This window comes from Salvia hispanica, chromosome 4 (genome assembly GCF_023119035.1).
Source record: "Salvia hispanica cultivar TCC Black 2014 chromosome 4, UniMelb_Shisp_WGS_1.0, whole genome shotgun sequence".
Lineage (NCBI taxonomy): Eukaryota > Viridiplantae > Streptophyta > Magnoliopsida > Lamiales > Lamiaceae > Salvia > Salvia hispanica.
Genome location: NC_062968.1, coordinates 48603509 through 48627369, shown reverse-complemented (window position 1 = coordinate 48627369; position 23861 = coordinate 48603509). Strand labels below are relative to the sequence as shown.

General features: G+C 36.2%; 5 protein-coding genes across 5 annotated transcripts; 2 read left to right on the top strand and 3 right to left on the bottom strand.

Moving 5' to 3' along the window:
* Positions 1 to 24: 24 nt before the first annotated feature.
* LOC125221737 (ethylene-responsive transcription factor RAP2-7-like) lies at positions 25 to 1766 on the bottom strand. Its single transcript, XM_048123958.1, has 7 exons — positions 1377 to 1766; positions 1280 to 1305; positions 1148 to 1178; positions 991 to 1078; positions 828 to 928; positions 516 to 657; positions 25 to 418 (listed from the first exon to the last, which is right to left on the bottom strand). The coding sequence occupies exons 1-7, from the start codon at positions 1571 to 1573 to the stop codon at positions 197 to 199; spliced, it is 807 nt and encodes a 268-aa protein (XP_047979915.1). The 5' UTR covers positions 1574 to 1766; the 3' UTR covers positions 25 to 196.
* A 6451-nt stretch (positions 1767 to 8217) lies between these two features.
* LOC125221289 (putative respiratory burst oxidase homolog protein H) lies at positions 8218 to 11719 on the bottom strand. Its single transcript, XM_048123411.1, has 14 exons — positions 11374 to 11719; positions 11136 to 11298; positions 11004 to 11052; positions 10812 to 10925; positions 9933 to 10739; positions 9763 to 9855; positions 9572 to 9687; positions 9397 to 9499; positions 9241 to 9323; positions 9028 to 9175; positions 8812 to 8943; positions 8608 to 8736; positions 8448 to 8526; positions 8218 to 8355 (listed from the first exon to the last, which is right to left on the bottom strand). Exons 1-14 carry the CDS (start codon positions 11717 to 11719, stop codon positions 8246 to 8248), a joined length of 2472 nt encoding a protein of 823 aa, XP_047979368.1. The 3' UTR covers positions 8218 to 8245.
* Positions 11720 to 13298: 1579 nt separating this feature from the next.
* LOC125221288 (chitinase 2-like) lies at positions 13299 to 14222 on the top strand. The gene has a single exon (XM_048123410.1). It carries the CDS (start codon positions 13299 to 13301, stop codon positions 14220 to 14222), a length of 924 nt encoding a protein of 307 aa, XP_047979367.1.
* A 1701-nt stretch (positions 14223 to 15923) lies between these two features.
* Positions 15924 to 16259, top strand: LOC125221287. The gene has a single exon (XM_048123409.1). The coding sequence runs from the start codon at positions 15924 to 15926 to the stop codon at positions 16257 to 16259; it is 336 nt and encodes a 111-aa protein (XP_047979366.1).
* A 1361-nt stretch (positions 16260 to 17620) lies between these two features.
* Positions 17621 to 20867, bottom strand: LOC125221729 (probable receptor-like protein kinase At5g59700). Its single transcript, XM_048123945.1, has one exon. The coding sequence runs from the start codon at positions 20394 to 20396 to the stop codon at positions 17841 to 17843; it is 2556 nt and encodes an 851-aa protein (XP_047979902.1). The 5' UTR covers positions 20397 to 20867; the 3' UTR covers positions 17621 to 17840.
* Between the last annotated feature and the right edge of the window lie 2994 nt (positions 20868 to 23861).

Here is a 23861-nt window from a genome sequence, read left to right as displayed (position 1 = left end):
CCCTACATATAATAGAGTCAACTTTTTCAAGGATTGAATGAGCCATATTCAAGCTTTTGTATTTTGTTGAATACAGAACAAATTTTTTAATATATGTTGTTGATGTGTAGATGCATTCTTACAATCTAATACTACTACTACCCATCAACAAACCAATTCTCTCTAGAAAAGAATAAAAGCAAGACAATTCCCCACACTAATGGCGTGGAGACAAGGATCTGATCTGAGAGATGTCGGTGGGATTGGACGAGAAGCAGAGACTGAGGGACGAAGCAGAATTGGAGACGACAGGTGATGAGAATCCTGATGATGCTGCTGCAGTAATTGGTGTTGCACGAACCTGATCATGCATTTGCCACGCCCACCTCACTTCCTCTGAGATCGAACCCAACCCGGTGTGTTCCTGGCTGGCCCTTTCCTGCCAAAAAAAGAATAAGGACGAGTGAAACAGAGATGTAACATGGCTGAGTTTTCCAGATGGAGCTGCAAAACAAACAGAATGTTGAATGCGTTACCTTTAACATATTTGCATTTTGAATATGGAACTGAAACCCCCCCAAATTTCCAATCTCTTTGGAAGAAGGCGTCGAAATCCCCAACTTCAAATCAAGACTGTTATCATATGAGCTCGACTCGACAGCTTCCTTGTCGTAAGCCCTAATTTGCAAAAAAAAGAAGAGACAGAGTTGGATGTCGACAGGTTAATTTGATATATCAAACGAACAGCTCGAGAAATGCAGTGAATTGCAATCAAAACACAATCCCCAAACCACTTTCTTAGGCCAATTTCCACATTTTAGGAGATGATGAAAGAAGAAATGGCATACTTGTTGGCGGCCATCCGGGCGGATAGTCCTCTGTACTTGGAGTATCCGGTGGTGTGTCGACGAAGTGTGTGGACAAACTCCTCCTTGGACATGTTCTTCATCTGCATCATATCAGAATATTACAGGAATTATATATACTACTTAATAATCTGAATTCCCTGACCTGTTTGATATCTTGGTCATACTCAGTGAGGGTGAAGTTGATGTCGGCTTCAACGCCACGGAACTTAATTGCAGCTCTATCATAAGCTCTGATCACATTAAAAACTCCATCAAACCAAAGACCCAATAAATAGCAGGAGTAATCCATTTGTCTATACCTTGCTGCGGAAAGAGCAGTGTCAAATCCACCTAATTAAACACAAACACATGAGTGATGAGCATCACCGCCAACCCAAATCTAAAACATATAAAGCTAGTATATACTATATAGAAGTGCATATATTGCATACCCAAATAAACTTGTTTCCCAGAATCCCTGCATCAAAAAAATAGATGAAATAAGTTAAAAGTGAATAATGAAAAAAGAAGGTGAGTAGCGAGTAGTACCAAATATGTGACTCCCATCGGCCGGTTCTTCTGTAAAAGGTAACCCCTCTGTATTGGGAGCTTCGGGACCTGGGCCCCCTACGCCCCTTCCGAGGTGGTGCGTGGACACTCGCCGGGAACAGCTCCCTCGTCACCACCCCACCATCACCATCGCTACATGCACACGCCTCTTCGTTGCTCAGATTCAGATCAAACATCACGCCCTATACTCTCTGTCTTCAAGTTGAATCTTTGTTGAACCTTTTCTCTCTCTAGAAATGAGAAATGGAGGAGCAATGAGCATTAGGCTAAAGAGAGGAGAAGAGAAGATGGATGATAACAAGTGGAAGTTCCATAATCCATACTACTGTACTTGATTTTATCAACAGATCAATAATTTAACAACCAAGATTCAAGAATATAGTAGGAGTAGGATTCAAGGCTATATATACATACATATTATACACATTTTATATACTATTATGTTTATGTACTACAGTAGCATATTGTTTATTTTTTTATTACGGATGTTGAATTTAGTTCATATCTTTTGGCCTACTTCAACTCTCACTGTGCTTGATTTTTTATTTATTTATAACATTTTTTCAAGGGGCGGCAAGTCTACATTTAGCTTATTACTAGGACTACTTACTTATACGTTATAAGAATGTATTTTTACATTATTCTTTGATTCCTTTCAAATCCAAACTTGTAATTAGTGCATGGAGTCACAACTCACGACTCAAGCTTTAATTAATTATTAAAATTTGATTAAGGTTAGTAAATTTGAATTATAAACTTTTATAGAGTTAAATGCAAATTCACAAATTACTGAATAAGCGTGTTTCAAAATATGTGCAAAAATGTGTACGTTGAAAAAGAGCCAACTTCAAATTGAGTCCATAGAAAATTGAGGTTTGCATCTATTTAAGTAAAAAATTATCATAACAAGTCTCTAGAAAATGAAAATATCACCACAATTATTATTTTTTTTCTATTTTTCTCGAGAATCCAAAAGAATTTGTTTTGTAGTAACACAATTATTCTCACTATGTGTTGGGTGGACTCAGGTTTGTTGTCCACAAATTTGTGGGTTTAAAAACTAACTTTGAATTCGGTATCCAAATAGTCTTCTACATTCCCGTTCATACCCCTTGGATTGCACATGAAAAACAGAAATGTACGAGTTGTGATTTCACACAGAAATTAAAGGAAATGATGATGTAGGATTGTGATTTGTCCTAAGTCACACGACTCACACCACCCATGTCCATATTGCTCACCAAGGGTAAAAGTTTAAAACAATATGGAAAACAATCTAAGGATCTTATACCCGACTGCAAAATGAAAGTCAGGGATGATGTTAACCATGCATATCCCTCCCACTAATCAAATCCATCTATAAAACAAGCTCTAATAATAACGTTTTATTCTTTACTTATTTAGGTTCAGGATTATAGATGAAAGGGGGCAAAATTATATGTGAGGAAATTTTGAACATTTGAGAAGGGGCAGATACAAGGAAATTCAGATATTTTTACAAATTTGGACAATAAATTAGTGCATGCAAACATATTTGGCATTTGCCCCACCTTCTTATAAGGTGGCTCCGCCCTTGTAAATTAGGTTGAATATTGTAATAAAATTTGGTTTTCAATTATATAGAAATAAACTTTATTTATTCTATAATGAATTATTTTATATGTATTGAAATTATTTAAGTATTTATATCACTTAAAATTTGAATGATATTCTTTCAAATTAATTCGATCATTATTTATTTGGGAGCTATTTTTTGAAAGGAAATTAATATAATCTGGGTTATATTTCAATTGATTTTAAATTTATATATTTATACAAAAACAAAATCAAGCAATCTTCAATGAATTTGTTATATAAGTAAAAATAGAAATTTTAGTTATATTATAGTCAGATGTGAAATATATACATTTATTTATAAATTTATTAGAGTAATATTATGATTAAGTTTCCATTTGACGTATCATTAATTCATTATGATAATTGATACACATCTCACTCTATATTATACGTATAGGGTAATCTATAATGGTTATACAGTAAAGTAAAGTATAAAAACAAAAATGTGGGAACAATATCGTCTGTGGAGCCCAAGACATCTTAGAATTGGGAAAGTTAGATGAGACGTCATTTTCCAAACAAAAATCCACGTTTAATTTTTTATCCAAAGAAAGTGCATTTTTAAGGATAGTACAACCCGTTTAAGCAAGCATTTATATTCTTTTTTCTTTTGTGCTGGGTTTTTTCGGGGTTGGGTGTTGTCGGCAGGAGGTAGGTGGGTGGGTGGTGGTATAGGGGGTAGTACGAGGAATAGACCTACCTAGGTAAGGGAGACGTGGACGCTGCATTTCCATTCATGTAATCTATCTTATTCAATTGATTAGGCAACCTTTCCATTTATGCCAAGGTATTGTTTTCTTGGATTTGATTACAGGTGTCTCTAATCTATTTTCGTCCGAATACAACTAATCCTGCTCGATTGGATTTACAGATTAAAGTGGAAAGTCTTTTGTATGATTTTGGAATTTGATGGGAAAAATGATCATATAATTTACATTTGATCTTGAATTTTATAAGATTCTAAAACTAAATAAATATATAAATTAATAAAATATACTCCTCCTCGTATACCTTCTTTCCTCTAAATTCTTTCGCGTACACCTTCATCCGTGGACTTGAAAATATCACATATTGTAAGGGAAAATCATGACTTAAATGTCTAAAATATTAGCACTACTACAACTTTTTTATTACTTCAAGGATTCACATGACTTAAACTAATTCTCTCGGTAAGACATGCATGTATATGCAACAATTTCAATTGCTGGTTGGTTGCGTTGTGGGCTAATTTTCTAAACTTGTAGCAATATAAAATCTTCACTGTCCAAAACAAAGAAAGTGGAAACAAAGTAGACAAGCTATGATCAATACAAGTAATCCTAATACTATCTTGCAATATTACTACCCTAACAAATGTCAAATCTGATGAAAACAAGATACACTACAGCAGGAAACACACGTCACACAAGGAACAAATGGATCCAACAATGATGCGTCTAAACAAAGACTAAAGTGTCAGCTGCACATTATTTTTATCACATAAAATTAAAGTATGCAACATGTTGAAACTTGGAGGAGATTAAGATGTGAAATAAGGTATAAATAAAAATCCGACCCATCAGTCTGAATCAAAACATGGACCACAAAAAAGTGAGTCCATCTTTATTCTCCTTTACATCATAGTACTAGTTTTTATAGAAAGCCAAAGAAATCCTAGGACAGATTTAGACATACCATAACACACAGTTATCAACAATTTCCAAATGATAAAAGGCCATAGGAAAAGCCAACAAGTGGCTTAGTGGGTGTACTAATGAACACAAGTTGCACATCTGCAGAAGTTGATAAGTAATGGAACAAACATTTTGGGTAAACAGGGAAGCATCTGAAGATGGAAATAATGAATTATATTTAGATGGTATTAGGTCATAAACAGCACAATCCATTACATGTAGTGGTGCACTTGGAAAAGGGAGGATAACTCACCTATCTTACAGACCAAAAAAAAAGAAAAATCACGATCCATCGGCTTAGTGGATTCTTGTTTCACCTCACACTCAAGCACTTCAAGTTATATTAAGATCACTCCCGTCTCACAACTTGCTGTGCTGCAAGCAGAAAAATGGGAACTGGCAATATCATGTTAACAAATACAGTAGTAATTTGGTAAAGAATATGGTAGACGTATCATGAGAAAATATAAATGTAACTTGAAATTGTCTATAAAAAACTTATAGTTCCTTCCAGTTATAGGAAAATTTAAGATGAGAGACGACTATTCAAACGATCTATTTTCAGCTTATCAATATGTTTGGGTTTTCTAGTTGAGTCATCATTTCTCAAAATGATGCATATTTTGCCAATGTTCTTTAGCATAAATCATCCTCATCAGTTTGGTTGGTATCTGTCTGCATAATGTGTTATCCATGAGAAGAGACCAGAACCAACAATAATGTGAACACCTGTTGCATATGAAGGTGCAATAAATATAAAAACAGCTTACAAACATATAACAATCTTGTGTGGATATATTATGCCATGCTAGAAATTCTGTATCTGATTGGAATTCATAAATTTAGTGGAGAATTTCTGTAACGACCCGCCCATCTAGGGTATAATAAATGCGGCGATCGTTAACTAGGCGGACTTAAATGCATCAAAGATCATGGGCTAGGGTTCCATTTTAAAAGGGATTTAGCCAAAGCATTTAATGAACAATTGAGTAGAAGAAGAAATAATGCCTTAGTATTGAAATCCAAAAAGACTATCACAATAAATGCTCCAAAATAGCAAAGGTTCCAACATAGACTCATCTGTTTCATATTCAAAAATATTCCCACGTACTAAAAGAGTTTATACCCAACCAAAGATCACAAGTTTTCATAATATAGCGGAAGCGATCAAGAGAGAAGTGAGGCTATGTATGGAGACACAACGACACTTTAAGTACCAACAACTCATCTTATTATTTCCTACTCAACACCGCCGCCCGCTCGCCACCGCTCAACCTGCACATAGGGAAAACACATGCAGGGCTGAGTACTTATAATCATACTCAGTGGACTCATTGCCGAAAACAGTTTTATCACAATTATAGTTATCATGCCATTCTCAAGTGTCCATCGGGGTTTTAACTTTAGAAAGACTCGAGGCACCAAAATGTTTTCTTTATCAAATATCACGGTCGCGCAACCATTTTTCTCATAGACGTTTACCATATCCTCATTCTACATGACAAGGAATGCGGCCGCAATCCAGGTCACTAGACCGGCCGACCCGTACGCCAACACTCGGTCTAACATTGGTGTACACTAACCCAAGTAGAGTTTGCGGCTCTACAAGGATCCGAATTCGATTAAATCAATAGTGGCATAGCCACGAGGGATAGGCACGACAAAACAAATCAAGGCATGATAACACATATCTCATTCTCATCAATATCAGTTTAGGACAATGTCCTTATTTTAAAAGAAAGCCCACCTCGTCGGCTTAGCTCGATAGTATTCTCTTCTCCTCGTTTATCACGCTGAGAGCGCGAAGTATCACCTTTAAATTAGGCGTATCACAAATCAGTTTCAATCATTGATCTCAAATCATGCATGTCTCCCATATTTCCCTTTTTCCCATCGATTACTTTCAAAATCATCAATCAAAATCAAAGTATGTTTGGCATATCATTTTTATTCAATGAACAACTCCAAATTCACCATTAAATCGTGTCACGCATGAGTGTTCCACACACACGCTAGGGTTTTGATTTTTCTCTCCTCTTATTTATAGAGGTTAAGATATACTCCAATAATTAAATAAATAAAAAGATTTGGGAGAGATAATAGGGGAGTGGCGTTAATTTGGTTGAGAAGAATGGGGAATTCGAAATTTATAGGCTATTTAATTAGCCTATAATTAAATTCAAATATTTCACGGAGTAGAATAATATATCACGGAGCAAGAATATAAAATTAAATCTCCCCAAACAATAGGAAAAGTGGCGTGACTTCTTTTCCATTCTCAAAAGGGATTTGATTTAAATCCTATTTTAATTAGGATATGGTAAGATCTTCTTAGATTTGGCAAGATATGCTAGGATATTCTAGCATATTTATATTTATTCATGGAATAGAATAAATAAGGGATCAAATAAAATAATATAAAAATAATCCCTTCCTCCACAAAATAGGAGATCTCGAAAATCTCCTAGAAATATTAGGGGTTTCGAAAATTCCACCAACAAATAAGGAATAATCGGACTTTGGATTAAATTCGGATAATTATCCCAAGCAATAAATTAAATCCAAGAAAAATAGGATTTCTTCTCCAAATAAAAATAGGAGGGATCGAATAACTCCACATGATTAAATAATGCTCCTATTAAATTCTCACTCATCCCTTAGGAAAATAATTCACCCACAATTATATTTCTCCGCATCAAATATTCACACAAAGTCAATCATTTCTTCACTTTCTCTTCTTTTTCTCAACGCATTGACCTTTCAACGGCCACGTCATATTTTCCCATCTTTGACTATTCAATAGCCACGTCAACATTTCAACAAGTTGACTATTCAACTCAATCTCAATTCTCATACGCAATTAGGTCACAAAGACACTATGCAATTAATTACTCATCAAATAATTCACATATCATAGCATTTAAGGCATTTAATGCAAAAATTTTATAACCCGAAAATTAGGGTTTGAAAAAGTGGGGCATTACAATTTCATTGTTCTTTTTATGTTGAAGGTGTGATCTTCCCTATCGTGCACACACTCAAATCTCCAGTCATATACTCCCATCCTGCTCTTGCCACAATTCCACTTAGGGGGAGTGGATGGAAATAGCAAGATTCAGTATGCGAGAATTCATCTCAATCACACAAAAAGCAAAGAAAATAGAAGATTATCGGGTGTTAAGATATAAACATTACAAGCATTAGCGAAATAGTTCACTGCACCATGCTTTTATCATCCATCATGCAAGGTTTCTCATTGCAGTGCTTCAAGATCATATTTGATCAGGGCAAAAATAGATTTGGTAACAAGTGACACTCCATCAATAGCAGCATAATGAAAATATATAAGTTTGGAGCATGTTCAAGATTTGAAATGAGAATGCATCCTTAGTGAGGGATGGACATGAGATGCATTAATCGATCAGGCTACTTTTCATAATGAAAATCATGAAATTCAACGATGTATAAATGAAGAGCTTTATACAGACTGAATGATGAGGATGGTAATAAACATGTAAAAACTGCTATCCAAATCTTTACAACCTATCGCTTAAAGTTCTAAAAGTTCTCCTTGTGGAAATGGAATCGAGTAGATGAATTTAAGCTAAATTCATGGCAGAGGCTCTTGAGTGTCTTCGTTAGCATTGGACTTCCACAGTAGAACACTCCTGCAACATGTGCAATTTTTAAAATTTCAGCTTTGGAGTTGCTTGTGTTTTGTAATGAGTTTTCTAGTATTGTCAAGAATTCATGGATTTACCTATCCTACTAGAATGATGTGCACTTGCTAAATGAGTGAAGACTTTTCTCCAGTTTGGCCGCGCAAAATGGGTTCGTATCTGTTCCAACAACAACCTCAAAATTCAAGATAACATGCATTTCTTTTTGTTTTGAGTTGTTATAGTTGCGAATGTGCTTACCCTGCTATCTGAGACGACGTCCAATCCATTCTTAGCATGTTGCAGCGACTGCACCATTGCTATTAGTGCTGATCGAGCGTCTCCTTCCTCATACATACTGGTTAGGTAGTTGTGCATTTCTACGATATGCTGGAAGAAACAACAAACTTGTTTAGGAAAAAAAAATTGTTTTATAACATGATGAGTTTGATGCATTGAGCTCACATGATGGTCGTATTCCGCAATGTCATCCATAACACCTTTGAACCAATCGAATGACCCTTGTTCCCTAGTAACCCAATAGAAATATGCTCTCTCTGGACCATGATGATTATCCGCAGGCACATCATCTGGTACCTGATTCATAAAGTTATGTAATCTGTTTAGTGTAGCCTCATCCCATTTTGTGTACAAATTGGTTGAATTTATTGTAGTTTTTACCGAGCGTGATTCATTGTTCACTATGTCCTTGATAATGCTGATAAATGGAGTAGCCCCAATGCCTAAACCAACAAGCAGAAGGATGTCGTATTTCTTGTAATCCTGTGCTGGGGCGCCATACGGCCCTTTAATGACAATTTTTGGGAATCTGTGGAAAGAGATGAATTAGAATTGTGGTTTGTTGTAGTTTGAAATATGATAAGAATTTCTCACGGTTGTGGAGTTTCTCTGTATGCTTTAGTTTCCATTCTCACTAGATCTCCCCTGCTTTGTCTTTCGGCTTGAGGTTCACAAGCCTGTGTAGAATGAATGATTGTAGTCAAGAGAGGCCTTTTAGTTGTATGTCCAATAAAGAAAATGTAAATTAACCTTTTCAAAGCGATTCTTGAGCTCCGTTGTCCAGTCTCCCAATGTGCGTACATGGACACTCAGATACTCGTCATCTGGTGCAGAAGTGATAGAGAATGGATGCCTGTAAAGCAAAGTCTATAGAGTGTAAAATCTCATGACACAAGTGTTAACAAGAATGTTATTGTAAGATTACCATTCAAAGTTAGATATGTCAGGACACTTGACAAATAGGTACATCCCACTCTTGTATCTGAATCCCGGAGGCTTGCTCATGTAAAGGGCTAATACATTCCCAGTATATATGACAGCCTAAGCTTCCAAAACAAGACAAAATAATGTCAACTTTATTGGTGTCAAGTGATATATGGTGCTATGTTACCTTACCTTATTGATGTCAACTTTGAAGTTTCTGTCATGCAGTGTGAGAATTCTCTCAGTGGTGTAGATCAGCATTGGCACTGACACATACATCCATGTCTGTAAAATAAGTCCACATTTTCAATGGAGAATTTATAAAAACAAGAAAAAGAAATGTGTATTCGAACATGGCATACCGTCTTATTATACCATTCCGGGGTGAGAAAAAGGAACCAGCCATGGATGAGTAAGAGGAAGTAAACCACAGCCAAAAGATGATGAGCATACCAGAAGGCATTGAACCCTGACAAAGCATGAAAAGGCCCAGGCAGCTTAACTATGTTCCTTCTAAATGAGTGAGCTGCCAATATGAATGCATAAAGCATCAAAACTATCATTATAATTCCAGTAATCCCCTCGATGCTCAACAACAATTCCATATAAGTTGGCTGCTTGTAATTGAAGAGTGGTCCAAAAATAGTATCAAACTGATCTTTAGGGCATCTTGATATCTTGACAAAATTGCAGCTCACGTGCATTATTATATGAACTACGGATCCCAGCATAACTTCCCCCGAAACCATCTTGTGGAAGTTGATGTTTTCATCAAAAGGGATGAATTTTCCCAGGAATGTCTCTCGTAGTCTTGTCAGAGTTCTCCTGCAGACGGGCACGAGGATGACGGCCATGTTGTACTTGACTGTCTCAGCTGCAGCCTTGGCGAAGCAGAGGCAGAAACCGAGCACTTGGAAAGCAGGTACGCGCTGATAATGATTCAACTTCGAAGTGAAGAGGGACACATTTATGCCCTGCCATAGCATGATCACCAATATCTTTTTCCAGTTTTCGAAGAGTTTCTCCTTAGTCCTGGACATGAATCGGCTGATTGGAGTCCGGTATTCTTTGGGGATCATGGTTTTTGCCAGTGTGTTTGCTTTCTTGTCAGATCTCGGGGTTTCTTCTGATCCAACCATCCCTCTTAGTAGTGCTTCCAGTTGCCACATCTGTATGAATCAATACAAAGAGAGTTCAATTTTCAATAAAATCAAAGGATCATGGGATCAAAGTGGTGGTACCTCAATATATCCTTTATTATCGGGATCTAGCTCTTCCATAATCAACGCAGCATATGTCGAGGCTTGTTGCTTGAACTTTGATAGTTTGTTTGCCGATGCACTCATCACTAGAACCTTAACTTGACAGAACATACATATTGAGTTGACGATATATGAAAACAAAAAATTTGTTGTAATAAACTTGATACTCACCTCTTTAACCTCATCCTCTGATAGCTTCCCATCACCATTCTTGTCACACCTGCAAAGGTAAAAAATAAAGTCCTGGTATCACAACCCGAAAAACATAGGCAAGCTATTCTCAAACTACAGAATTATGTTTACATGTCAAAGAATATGTGAAGCCTTGCATCCAAGTCTTGATTTGTCATGTCTTCCCAAAATTTCCTCAGTTGTAGCAAGTCTATCCCATTCTCAGTGTCAATGTTTCTACGCCTTGCCAATGCCTCGTACAGCTCCCCCGCGAATTCCTTGCTGTCTCCCATCCCTTCCACAAGAAACATAGTCACATCCAAAGCTGCATAAAAAAAGTTATATCTTGAAGAATTGAAGGAAAATATACCAATGCAGGCCCCAAACTTTTCTTTAAACAGCATGCCATCGACAGAATTGTTGTGGAAACGCTTCTCAATGTCCTTCCAGGCATCCTCTTCCTTCCCCGTCTTGGCCCTGTCAAGAAACCGGAGGCTCATTAGGCCCTTCTTGGCACCGGATTCCATCCTTTCAATCACAGGGCCGGAGCCGGGGATCGGCTTCCTATGCCTCAAACTGGTGGATCTCTCATTGAAAGAGAGAGACGAAGAAAACTGTTTTTTGCTATCTTCTTCCATTTTCACTTCAGCCATGCTATCAATGTGTATTTTCTCAAGAACCCAATTTTGAGAATCAACTTCCTGCCCTTCTGCCATGCTATTATTAAGTGAGATCCAGTAATTCTAGGATGCAATGTGAGTATGACAAGTATAAAAAAGTTGTTGAATTTTGAGAGAAAGGGAGAAGAAAGGGGAAGAATCGATATTTGAGGAAATAGAAAGTTAGTTAAATTAGTTATTCACTGGTTTTCACTATCTATAGATACTCCTAAAATTCAATTTCATGATTTCACCCAAATAAAGTGAGTTTGATTTTGAATAAGGGAGTGATACAATCACTAAATCAAATTGATGAATCATACAGTAAATCTTTAGAAAGTCTCTAAGTCCAACCTAACAAAATTACAAAATCGAGGATCGAAACAAAGGCTTGTTAAAATAATTTTCAATAGTTAATACTACTTAATAAATTTCATAATTAGGACTATCAAATAAAATATATTGAAACTAAATGAAAATTAAGTTTGAAGTCAACAAAAACGAAGGGAGAGAGAAAGTACAACAGACAAAGTATATTAAAGTCACAAATCTTAAGGATAAAATAAGTATCATAATTACAAACTGGTAATTTTAGAAGAAAAAAAAATGTGTATCAATAAAATAAAATATCATATACTCACTAAAAAAAAATTAAAAAAAATGGATATGGACACTTTTAACGCTGTTTAATTTGTGTTTTTAATCTTCTAAGAAAAACCACTAACGTTTTATAAAATGTCTTTATTGTTATTGTCTCAACTAAATTAGGGACACAAATAAAAGCATCAATTTCCCTCAACTTAAGACCACTTTCTTTTGTGTCTTAAATTATGATTATTTTAAATATTTTTCAAATGCTAGTAATTGCGTCTCAATTTTTGTGTCCCTAGAAAATAAATTTTCTGTAGTGACTACAATATTTAATTAAATACATGTATCTTGTAATAAGAATGAAACTTTGCCTAATTATGAGGACTCCACAAATTTATCACGTGGAGGCAATTTTGAGATCACGGACAAGTAACGAAACCTTAAACTCTTGCTGATTAATTACTTGCTACAACATGTTGGACTTATATTCATGGAACAATATTGTGGTCATATTTTTTAGGCTAAAGGTTTGCATCAGTTGCAGCAAACTGTGCTATAAATCCAGTTACTTCTTAAAAGCGATTAAATTTTAAGTCAATTGAATCTAGCTGATTAAAATGAGTTGGATACGATTAACTTCATTCGCTTAAAATAGTCTTGTGTGATTGCAAAATCGACTAAAATTAAATAACTCCAAATTTATGGAAACAATCTCCAACTCTTGCAATGTTTTAAGCGTGGACAGTTGCAACGATACGGAGTATAGGGGAGCTGAAACAACAAAGTAGTCAAGTCTTATCCGATTTCATTGAAACCTTTTATATATTTGACTTACGATTTCTCAGTAGACTTCAAAGTTAGCTTATATTCTACCTATTAAAATCCAAATATATCATAGCTATTCTACCTAAACGGCACGCATCTAATCACAAGGATTGATCACTATATAAGAGAGTCATTCAAGTCCTAAATTACCATAACTCGAGTCATTTCAAAGTTATTAATAGACTCCTCTATCTAGTCTCTACGACCTTAATCAAATTAAATGGGGCCATCTTTACTTCAAACACTCGCTCTCTTGGTCTTCCAAGCCTTGATTATCGCGTCATGCGCGAAATCAGGGCCCAAAAATTCAAATCTGTTCCGAGAATATCTGGGAGCAGAATTCAAGCAAGTGACATTTTCCGACGTCCCTATAAACTCGGGCGTAGAGTTCCACTACATCCTCTCGTTCGCCATCGACTACACAACAGCCTCGTCCTCGCCATCCCCGACCAACGGCAAGTTCAACGTGTTCTGGGACACCGACAATCTGAGCCCGGGCGCGGTGGCCGGCATCAAGGCCAAGCACCCGAACGTCAAAGTCGCCCTCAGCTTGGGCGGCGACAGCGTGGGCGACGGCGAGAGCGCCTTCTTCGACCCCTCCTCGCCGGAGACATGGATATCGAACGCCGTCTCGTCGCTGACGCAGATCATACAAGAGTACAATCTGGACGGCATCGACGTCGACTACGAGCACTTCAAAACGGAGCCCGACACGTTCGCGCGCTGCGTGGGGCAGCTGATCACGGCTCTGAAGAAGAATGGCGTCGTTTCGTTCGCGTCGATCGCGCCGTTTGACGACGAGGAGGTGCAGAGGCACTACATGGCGCTGTGGAAGGGGTATGGGGATCTGATTGACTACGTGAACTTTCAGTTCTACGCGTACGATGAGGGGACGACGGTGGCGCAGTTTTTGCGGTACTTCGACGAGCAGAGCGGCAACTACGGGGGAGGGAAGGTGCTGCCGAGCTTCATAAGCGATGGGAGCGGCGGGCTGGCGCCGGATGGGGGGTTCTTCACGGCGTGTAGCAAGCTCAAGAGTGAGGGAAGGCTGTATGGGATCTTTGTTTGGTGCGCTGATGATTCTAAGGGGTTGGGATTCAAGTATGAGAAACAGTCCCAGGCGCTTCTTGCCATTTCACATTAGTAATATCATGTGTGTGAATCAAAGTATATATGTAATACTCTAGTGTAAATATAAAGAAATGTTTTGTTCTATTGTGTGTTGAATACCATGACTACTAGATTGAAACATGTGTACACTATATCTATATCGTACCGAAACTGTTATACTATACTCCCTCCATCCGTCGTTAAATGTCACATTTTTACTAGACACGAGTTTTGAAAAATGTAATAGAAAGTTGATTGAAAAAATTTGTAGAATGACTTTTATATATTAATTTTATATACCCTCCGTCCCCGATTAAGTGACCTTTGACCGGACACAAGTTTTAAGAAATGTAAAAAAAAAGTTGTTGAAAAAAGTTAGTGGAATGTGAGACCCATTTTTTTATATTGGTTTTATAATAAAATGTGAGTGAATTGAGTTAGTGAAATGTGGACCTACTTACTATTTATGGTAAAAATGAAGTGTGACTCTTAATTAGGGACGGACCGAAATGGAAAAAATGTGACTCTAATTCGGGACGGAGGGAGTAATAAAATGTGAAGAGAATGAGTTAGTGAAGTGTGTGACACATTACTAAAAGTAGTAAAAAGTAAATGTGACAAGTATTGAAGGACGGACCGGAAAAAAAAAACTAATGACAAATAATGAAAGACGGAGGGGGAATATAATACTAAGAATTGTGCATAAGCATCTCAAACGTGCAAAGTAAAAGTCAAGGGACTTTTTTATTGTATTTTTTTTCTTTGTGGCCGCGAATATGCAATTTTGAAAGTTCATTATGAATCATTATGCTTGTTGTTACTTGCTTTTTTTTATTCGAGTCATTTGTCATTTTTAGCACACATTTCGTCTTTTTATTTACTAATATGTTAGAAACTTAGAAACAGGAGATTTTAATTTATCACGAGCAAGCCCTTTAAATTCAAAATGTAACGAATTTAATAGTCGCGTGTAGGCGAAACATGGAGAGTAATTCTCACTCTCTACATACTTACGAATTACGATAAAAAAAAAAAAGGAAAAAAGAAATAAAAGATCCAAAGTGTATTTATCAATGAATATTAGCATAAATGTCAAAATAAATGCCTACTGATATCTCACAAATATTCAAATTCTCAATTTCATCTTCATCTTGGAGTTGTCCTACCCGGTCTAGGCCTATCAGTGACAATTTGGGCCCCGGCCCAATTAAAGCCCACCACTGAAGTAATTGGGTTGGACTAGAATTCCTTTTATATATAGGTTCGGACACAATCCATTTATTTTATTGCAATTAATGTTGAGAAAATTCTATAAGGAGAAATTTTAAAATAATATAAATTTTTTAGGATAAACATAATTAAAATTATATTAAGATTAGTAGAAATATAATTATCCTCCGTATAAGATTAGACTTATTGTGAGTCGGACATGGGCTAGTCTGTGTTGAGTCAGCCCGACACAGGTGACAAATTCTACTCCAACCATCCTTAAGCAATTAAAATTAAAAAAAATAAGTACGTAATCGCGCAAGAATATAAAATATTTCGTAATAGAATCAGGAGTCCTCTTCTTTACTATCGTAATCAAATCCATAAACTTATATAAATGTGCGCGCATGTGCTATTAAGTACTAATATCGGTCTGTATATTGATTAGTTTGTTTGCTAACGGATACACATAGAATCAAAAATTGAAATGAGATAAACGATCAAAATCTCCTAAGCCAAAGCAATGATGGCCGAGGACCGCGTCCCGGTGAGAGCCAGCTACGTGAACCTCTACAAATGGCCGGAATCCGACTTGGACTTCGTTAGGTCCTTCAAATCCAAATCTCGCAGCGGACACCGTAGAGCGCTGGACAGTATTTCATGCAGACAACTCTATTTGAGAAGCTACCCTCTTTCCCGAGAGGAAGACAATCATGACACGGCGTCGTTTAATTGTCTCGGTAGAGGTAACAAAGCCAGAAAGAAGAATGTGAAGAAGGCCAAGTCTACGACCTGCTCCGCCTTGGCCTATATTTTCAGGCGCCTCTTGTCTTGCACCACCGACGTTGATGTTGCTAACTAATTCTTTTTAGTGTGTCTATCTTTGATTAATTATTTTTCATACAATTTTCCAATTTGATCTTGTTTTGATACGATCTACTGTTGCACCAAGATAGTGGCTACGGACAGCTCTTAAAGTATTTTTTATTGATGATATATATCTTGCGTTGTCAGATGTGATATGGAAATAAATTTACCCAATAGAAAATACGAACGTTTAATTACTGAATGTTTGAATTGGACCGGTCAAAATTACCTTGATTTCAATCTGGTTCTAAAAACACCAAGTTTGTTATTACCTCAAAAAAACAATCAAGATATATGTTTAAAGATACTAAAGTAGGGATGTGATCAGGTCCATAAGTGAAATTCTGTCAAAAATCAAAGCAAATCTCAGCCATTGGATCCTGTGATGTAACCGTTAGATTAATGCCACGTGTCATCTAATAATGTAGATTGCGTAGTCTAATAATGTAGCTCGGCTAATAATGTAACGTGCTTTAGTCTAATAATGTAGATTATGCAGTCTAATAATGTAGCCTAGTTAATAATGTAACGCTTTTACTGTAACAATGTAGTTCGAGTAACATGATCACAACCATCCAATCTCAGGATCCAAGGGCTGAGATTTGCTTTGATTTTTGACAGAATTTGCCTTATGGACCATAGTGCGCCCCTACTAAAGTATTCCTCGTATGTACATTAATTTAAAACATAAACAACCGAGTGTTCAAACTTCAAATCTTAAGGCAAGATTTATTCATGACAACAGATATTCGATGAATAAATTACAAATATTTTCAATTATTGTGATTAAGAAACATGCATATTTCTCTTGTAAAATCCACTTTCCAATGTTCGATGAATAAATTACAAATATTTTCACTTAATGTGGTTTAGAAACATCCATATTTTTCTTGTAATATCCACTTTCCACCTATATGATTCGTTTGATCACAACAATCATACACACCATAATTGTGGAGTTTGATTTTAACAAAGTTATATCACTACTTATAACGGTAAAGTATATGAATGCAGAAACATAATCTGAAGCTAAAAAAAAAAAAGCTATATGCAATGTACTAATTTGATAGCCTAGATATAGGAAAAATTAGAAAAATTATCTTGATCCCTTAGATGTGTGCCTGGAGTCTAAATTATGGGTCTTCTTGTCCGACCCAAAATGAGGAAATTTATAGGATAAATCACTATTTTTTTTATAGGTAAATAAATCTATAAAAACATAGCATAAATAAAAGGGGATACCAGCTATCTAATATACCAAAATGACAAATGCAAATTCCAATGAATAACAAAAGACTACTACACGTTACCAGTGTATGCATCAATTCTGCTAGTTTGTGCTGAAACAGATTACAATTGCAAGAAAACCAAGGATACGTATATATGTCTCGACGAGATCTTAGTAAATATGATTACATAGGGCAGAGGCCCTCCAAAAATCTCAGGTTTCAATTTTCAAATTATATGAAAGCAGGAAACGTACATGATAAAACACAAGTAAAGATTACTCGAAAATGATACATGAACATAGATAAATGGAAATCTCAAACATAGAGATCATCCATAAGCATTTAAATTACCTCCCCTCAGACTTGACCAGCTGTGAGAAAACTCTACTCATTGAAACACCGGAAAGATCATCAACAACTGAGGTCTCAAATTGGGCAACGGAAGTGGTAGTGTCGCCATGGTTGAACTCGCCAACTTGTGGAGACAGGTGGCCAATAGCATTTGTGCTGTTCTCATCGGGATCATTCTGGATGACTGCCTCTTGAAGCTGAAGAGCGTATTCAAGATTCCAAAGAACGTCACCCATCGAGGGTCTGTCCACCCCATAATCGGCCAAGCATTTCTCTGCTGTTTCTCCAAACTTTCTGAGGGAATCGGGTCTTATCTTCCCCACAAGATGCTTATCGATGATGTGATCCAGCTGACCCTTCTGCTGCCAGTTCATTGCCCATTCAGCTAAGTTAACCATTTCTCGAGAAAGAGTTGGATCTATCACAGGCCTGGCGCATAGAACTTCAAACAAGACCACACCAAATGAGTAAACATCTGATTTTTCTGTCAGCTGCTGCCTTCTGAAATACTCTGGATCGAGGTATCCGAAGCTTCCTTTGACAGCTGTGCTGACATGAGTTTGATCAAGCTCTGGCCCCGTCTTAGAAAGTCCAAAGTCAGCAACCTTAGCCATTAAGTTCTCATCCAGCAATATGTTTGCTGACTTCACATCACGATGAATAACTGCTTTGGCATACCCGGTGTGGAGATAGTGCAACCCTCTTGCAGCTCCAATGCATATCTCAAGTCTCTCTTTCCAGCCTAAACTTGGATTATCAGAACCGTACAGATGGCTTTTGACGGTTCCATTCTCCATGTACTCGTACACCAGAATCATCTCATTTTTTTCATCACAGTAACCAATCAAGGAAACCAAATGGCGATGGCGGAATTGGGAAAGCATCTCAATTTCAGTTCTGAATTCTGCTAAGCCTTGTTGGGACCTGGGATTGCCTCTCTTAACAGCTACCTTTGTACCATCATGTAGTTCTCCCTTGTAAACCTTGCCAAATCCACCGACTCCAATCACCCAGCTCTCATCAAAGTTGTTTGTTGCATCTTGAACTGCTACAAAGGGGATGCGGTAGCTCATGTTAGAACCAACACTAACTGTTGTGCCAGTTGAATATTTGCTTCCCATGGTATGGGAAGCTCCACCATTAACCGATATAGGAACCCATGTTTTTGAGAATTTGAGACGTTCTTGTTTCCTTCTCCTGTGCATGAAAAACAGAATCCCGACCAAAATCAATGCCACCGGTACCCCAACACTCACACCCACAATAATTCCCCATTTCTTCTTTGATTTAGGAAATGATGGCAAAACAGATGCCCCCGCAAGACTGTCCTTGGCATTTCTTATTTTCATAACCTCCAACCCGTTAAGAAAGGCGTCAGGGTAAGAACTTGCAGCAGATGGGCCAATGCTTACACTAACGTTAGGTTTAGTGAGCACCGGGGTAACAAAATCCCCAAAGAAAGCAGTGGCCAACTTCCCATTAAGTTTTGAAGCTAGTTCCAGATCCCGATAAACGACATATGTGTCAATGTAAACATTAAAGACGAGATCTATAGATGATGTACTCACAATGTCACAGAAGTGCAACCGAACCAAGTACTGAAAACCAGGATCCACCGGGATGTCCCAGGTGACATTAAAATTGCTCCTAGGATCACTACCAGAGTCCATCTTGGTGCAAGTCCCGTAGACAGTTTGTGGTGCAGCGTCTGACGTTGCACCACCAGCAGCGTACTGGACGGCTGGGATATTGGATTTAGTAGTAGCAAGATTCGGATCTTTCAAATATGAACTATCTGATTCCCAGTTACGCCCCAACGTATCATTCACCAATGACACGAACGGGCCACCCATATTCAACCGGGCAACAGTCTGCAGAGACTGAGCCGTCAGCCCAGTAAACTGACCTGAAGAACTGTATAGCTGTGCAGAATCAGCTATGAGGTCATTGGGCACGGAAACAACCTCAATTGCATTAACAAAAGCAATTGAATTGCTAGAAGGAGAAAAGGTGATGACAAGGTCTCCCTTCTCCACATTAACAGAGTATTCCCTAACAATAGCAGCCTTAGGGGTGAAATCACTAAGCAGTGTAGTCTTCTGGGAGAAAACAGAGAAACTAGCAGATTTCATATCATAATTGGGATAGTCAAAAGGGAAGAAATTCAGGCGGATCCAATGCCTACCGCCCTGCCCAATCGGAAACGTATACCTAGACGGCCCATTAAAGATTCTAGCAGTTCTAAACAAAGGGGAATCTTCAGCTCTAGTAATCGAATTGAGATTGCTATCAGCCAATATTTCCTGAGGAGTTGACAGATATTTCGCAGCAGATTTATCAGCAACAAAAGTAATATTACCGACAACGACATCACTCGACGATCCACAGTTGACATAGTATTGATCAACAGGTGTAAATCCCCTCGAACAGCAAGCAAGATTCAATAGCAACAAAACCCAGATTGAAAACCCAAATCCCATCATCAGAAATTGAGCTAAGATAACACCTCCCAACTCAAAACAGCACGCAATTGAGGTCAAATAACAGCGCATCAAAGGAATTCTAGAACAGAAAGGAAAGATTGCAACTTTGAGATCATACAAGGTCCGAGAGGCAGTAGGAAAACCAGATTTGTGTTGAATTCATTGAATAGGGGGAGAGAGAAAAGGGGGAAGAAACCAAAAAAATGAAATATGAGGCTGACCAAAAATGAACGGAACAATAACAACGCAAACAAACCTGGCCTCAAGTTGAACTGAATGGCCAACTGGATATTGACAGAAATTTGTAAGGTATAGTTGTATTCCTAAAACGATCGCACTACATAGTATAATCTGTTTTATTTAATACTCCTACTTAGATTTATGGGAAAATCGAAAGGAGACAAGGCGAAGATAAAAAGTATATAATCGGAAGTATACCTCTGGAGGAGAAAAAAGGGTAAACAACTGTATATGTGTGAGAGAGAGAGAGAGAGAGAGTAGTGGAAATAGGGTTGATTAAAATGGGGTTGATACGAATGGCGGTGGCAGTTTAAAGAGTTATTTTTTGTATTTCAATGGGGAATGGCAGTTTCAAGACTTGGATTGATTTGACTGTTAAGCATTTGATCGGCAACAGTGGATGATTAAGTATTTGACTGTGATACCCTTCACTATTAATTGTCACTAATTTGTTTTATTTGTTTGTCATTAATTTCTCCTCCCTCCTTCTATAGGAATAGAGTTATTTTATCATTTTGGTACGTTGCATAATTATAGAATCATTTTTTTTTTCATTGTCAACACATTTTTCCACATCTACTTTACTTTTTCTTCATCTCTCTACCTTTTTCATTTTCCACTTTATTCTCCTTTCACCTAATAAAATTTTTCTTAATCTCCGTACCGAAAAGAAACGTTTCCATTACTGTGAAATAGAAGGAGTACTATTTTTAAGTAATAAGTATATCGTATTTTACTAACTTAATTTTATTCATATTTTGTTATAAAATTAAATATATAAAAGTACGACTAATTATATCCATTTTTATTAATAGTATTTCTTAAAATTTATGTAGAATAAAAGTGTGAAGTACAATTCAATTTTTCTAAAAAAAATTTAAGTTTGAAAATGTTTACGTTCTAACTACGCAATCCTTCTTTTGTTTTTTTCAATCATTTTCACGTTTTTTCTCAACTTCATGTGTTATGCCATTATGTTTTATACTAGTAGTACTATAATATATACTTATTTTTTAAAATGGTTTAAAAAAATATAATTATTATGAAAATAGAGCCTTTATACTAATATGTCTATGTTTTCAGTGAATGTACTCCAAATAAAACTTCATTGTTCTTCTTTAGAGATTTTATTCATGTTAAGTCCAATGCAAAGACAATGTACACTACATCTCTCATTAAGATAAATACATGCATTTGTCTTTTTGGTATGTACGGAAGATATATTATTAAAAATAAAAATATCACTTTTTTTAACTTTATAATCTGTTTACTTATTTTTATAAATTTACTTACAAAATATAATTTCTTGAAATTTAATAATCAAACAAGAAGAACTTGATTTAGAATGGTACAAAGTGTTAGGAATTCATATAATCATCTAATGATAGCAGCGGAAAAACATATATGAATTTAAGGCCTAGATTCATAACTACTCATTCGGTCCATAATTTAAAGAGTCATTTTGACTCGGCACGAATTTTAAGAAATTATTTGATTTTGTGAAAAAAAGTAAGCAGAGAAAGTGAATGGAGTGTGAAACCCATTTAAAATATTAGTTTTATATTAAATTGTGAGTGTAAAAAGTTAGTGGGATGTAGCATCCACATACTAAAAATGGAATAAAGTAAATGGTTTCATAAATCGTAGACAAACCTAAATGACAAAAGGATTCTTTAAATCGCGGACGAATGGAGTAAATTGATTTGGCATGTAAAACACAACAAAATCAAATCTTACTTGTGTTGTTGATTTGCTCAATTGGTTGAATCATACAAGTTGAATACAACGCGTATTCCAATCCATTGCAGGAACTATTCCCGGTACAATTGCTCTGCAGCAGAAAACTAGGAAATCTGCTTGCAGAGATTTTATATATTATCCTTTTAAGTTTTCTTTTATATGTTATTTAGGTTCTCAGTCTCCACGATTAAGAACATAAATAAAGAGTTGGTAGTTGAATAGCCAAGCAATTGAAAAGCCACTTGAACTCTAAGATTGTTGGGCTCATAAAATTAATATAATTATTATCCAATTATAATTGTTTAATCTATCTTAATCTAATTCTAATTCTAATTCTAGTTCTAGTTCATTTTCTTTAAAAAAGTACTAGTATACTTTAGAAGAATAACAATTAGCTTTTGCTGTCCGAAAATCATACTCCACGAGCTATTCGTTTCAGTAACTTATAATAGCAATGAATTAAAGAGAAAAAAATGATGAATACAACTTAGTTATTGATAAGTTTTTCCATTAAATATAGTAAGTGTTTGACTTATCTAGGTGTGTATGCAAATCAGAAAAAAGAGAAGAGATAATAGCGGAATTGGAATTACATGCCGGTATTGGAGTATTAAACAATGTCAACGGCGCATAATCAGTTTTAGTAAAACAAATGAAATCGCACAATTACCCAATCATTACTTTATCCATATGAAATTTGATCAACTTATTTGATTAACATAAGAAATTGTGTCCTGGATAGTTTCAACCAGCGAGATGTTATTTGGAAATTAGAGTGTTTAATTTCTGATCCTTTAAAATATACTCTAATATTTAAGAGAATTAAATCCTACTCTTTTTCCATTTACTTTTCTACCCCTCATGTTCTCTTACGTGACCATTCTCGCACTGATTTATAGACACTTCAACGGATGGAACAATTGACTCAAGGATTTAAAGTTGAATTGATCTCTTGATCATTTTGTTAAGGTTGGACGAGTCTCATGCCATTCGATTTTATCTAATAAGTTCATAGTCCTCGTAGTTGCGTTATATTTATACAACCAATTTATTAGGGTTGTTTATAGTTTATACAGTAATATTTTATGATTTTTCCCTTATAAAGATATTCTGCTACAAATTCTAATAACGGTATATTCTTCAACTCCAACTAATTAACATGATTGAAAATTTTATCTGTGAAATGTCCAATTCAAAATTTCAAATGTGTAATTGATAAAGTGGGATTAGTGGAGATGAGTTATTAGTCCTTTTCACAATTTCCAAATTAAAAATAGCATGAGGATTTTTTGGATAAAGTTTCCATTTAATTGGCATCGCTAAAACTAAAATGGAAACCACGCCCAATATAATAATTCAACACCACATGTATTAGTTGACTATTTTCTTGAAATTAGTAGGATTACCAATTTCGAGAACTTGTGTTTGGCTTAGTTCGTGATAGTGTAGATTGAAATGGAAAAACACTATTGAGAAATGATAAATCATGGCATTATTGTGGATGGAGGTGGGAACACCCACCCGGCCGAATGTTAGACATTAAAATTTTTTAAA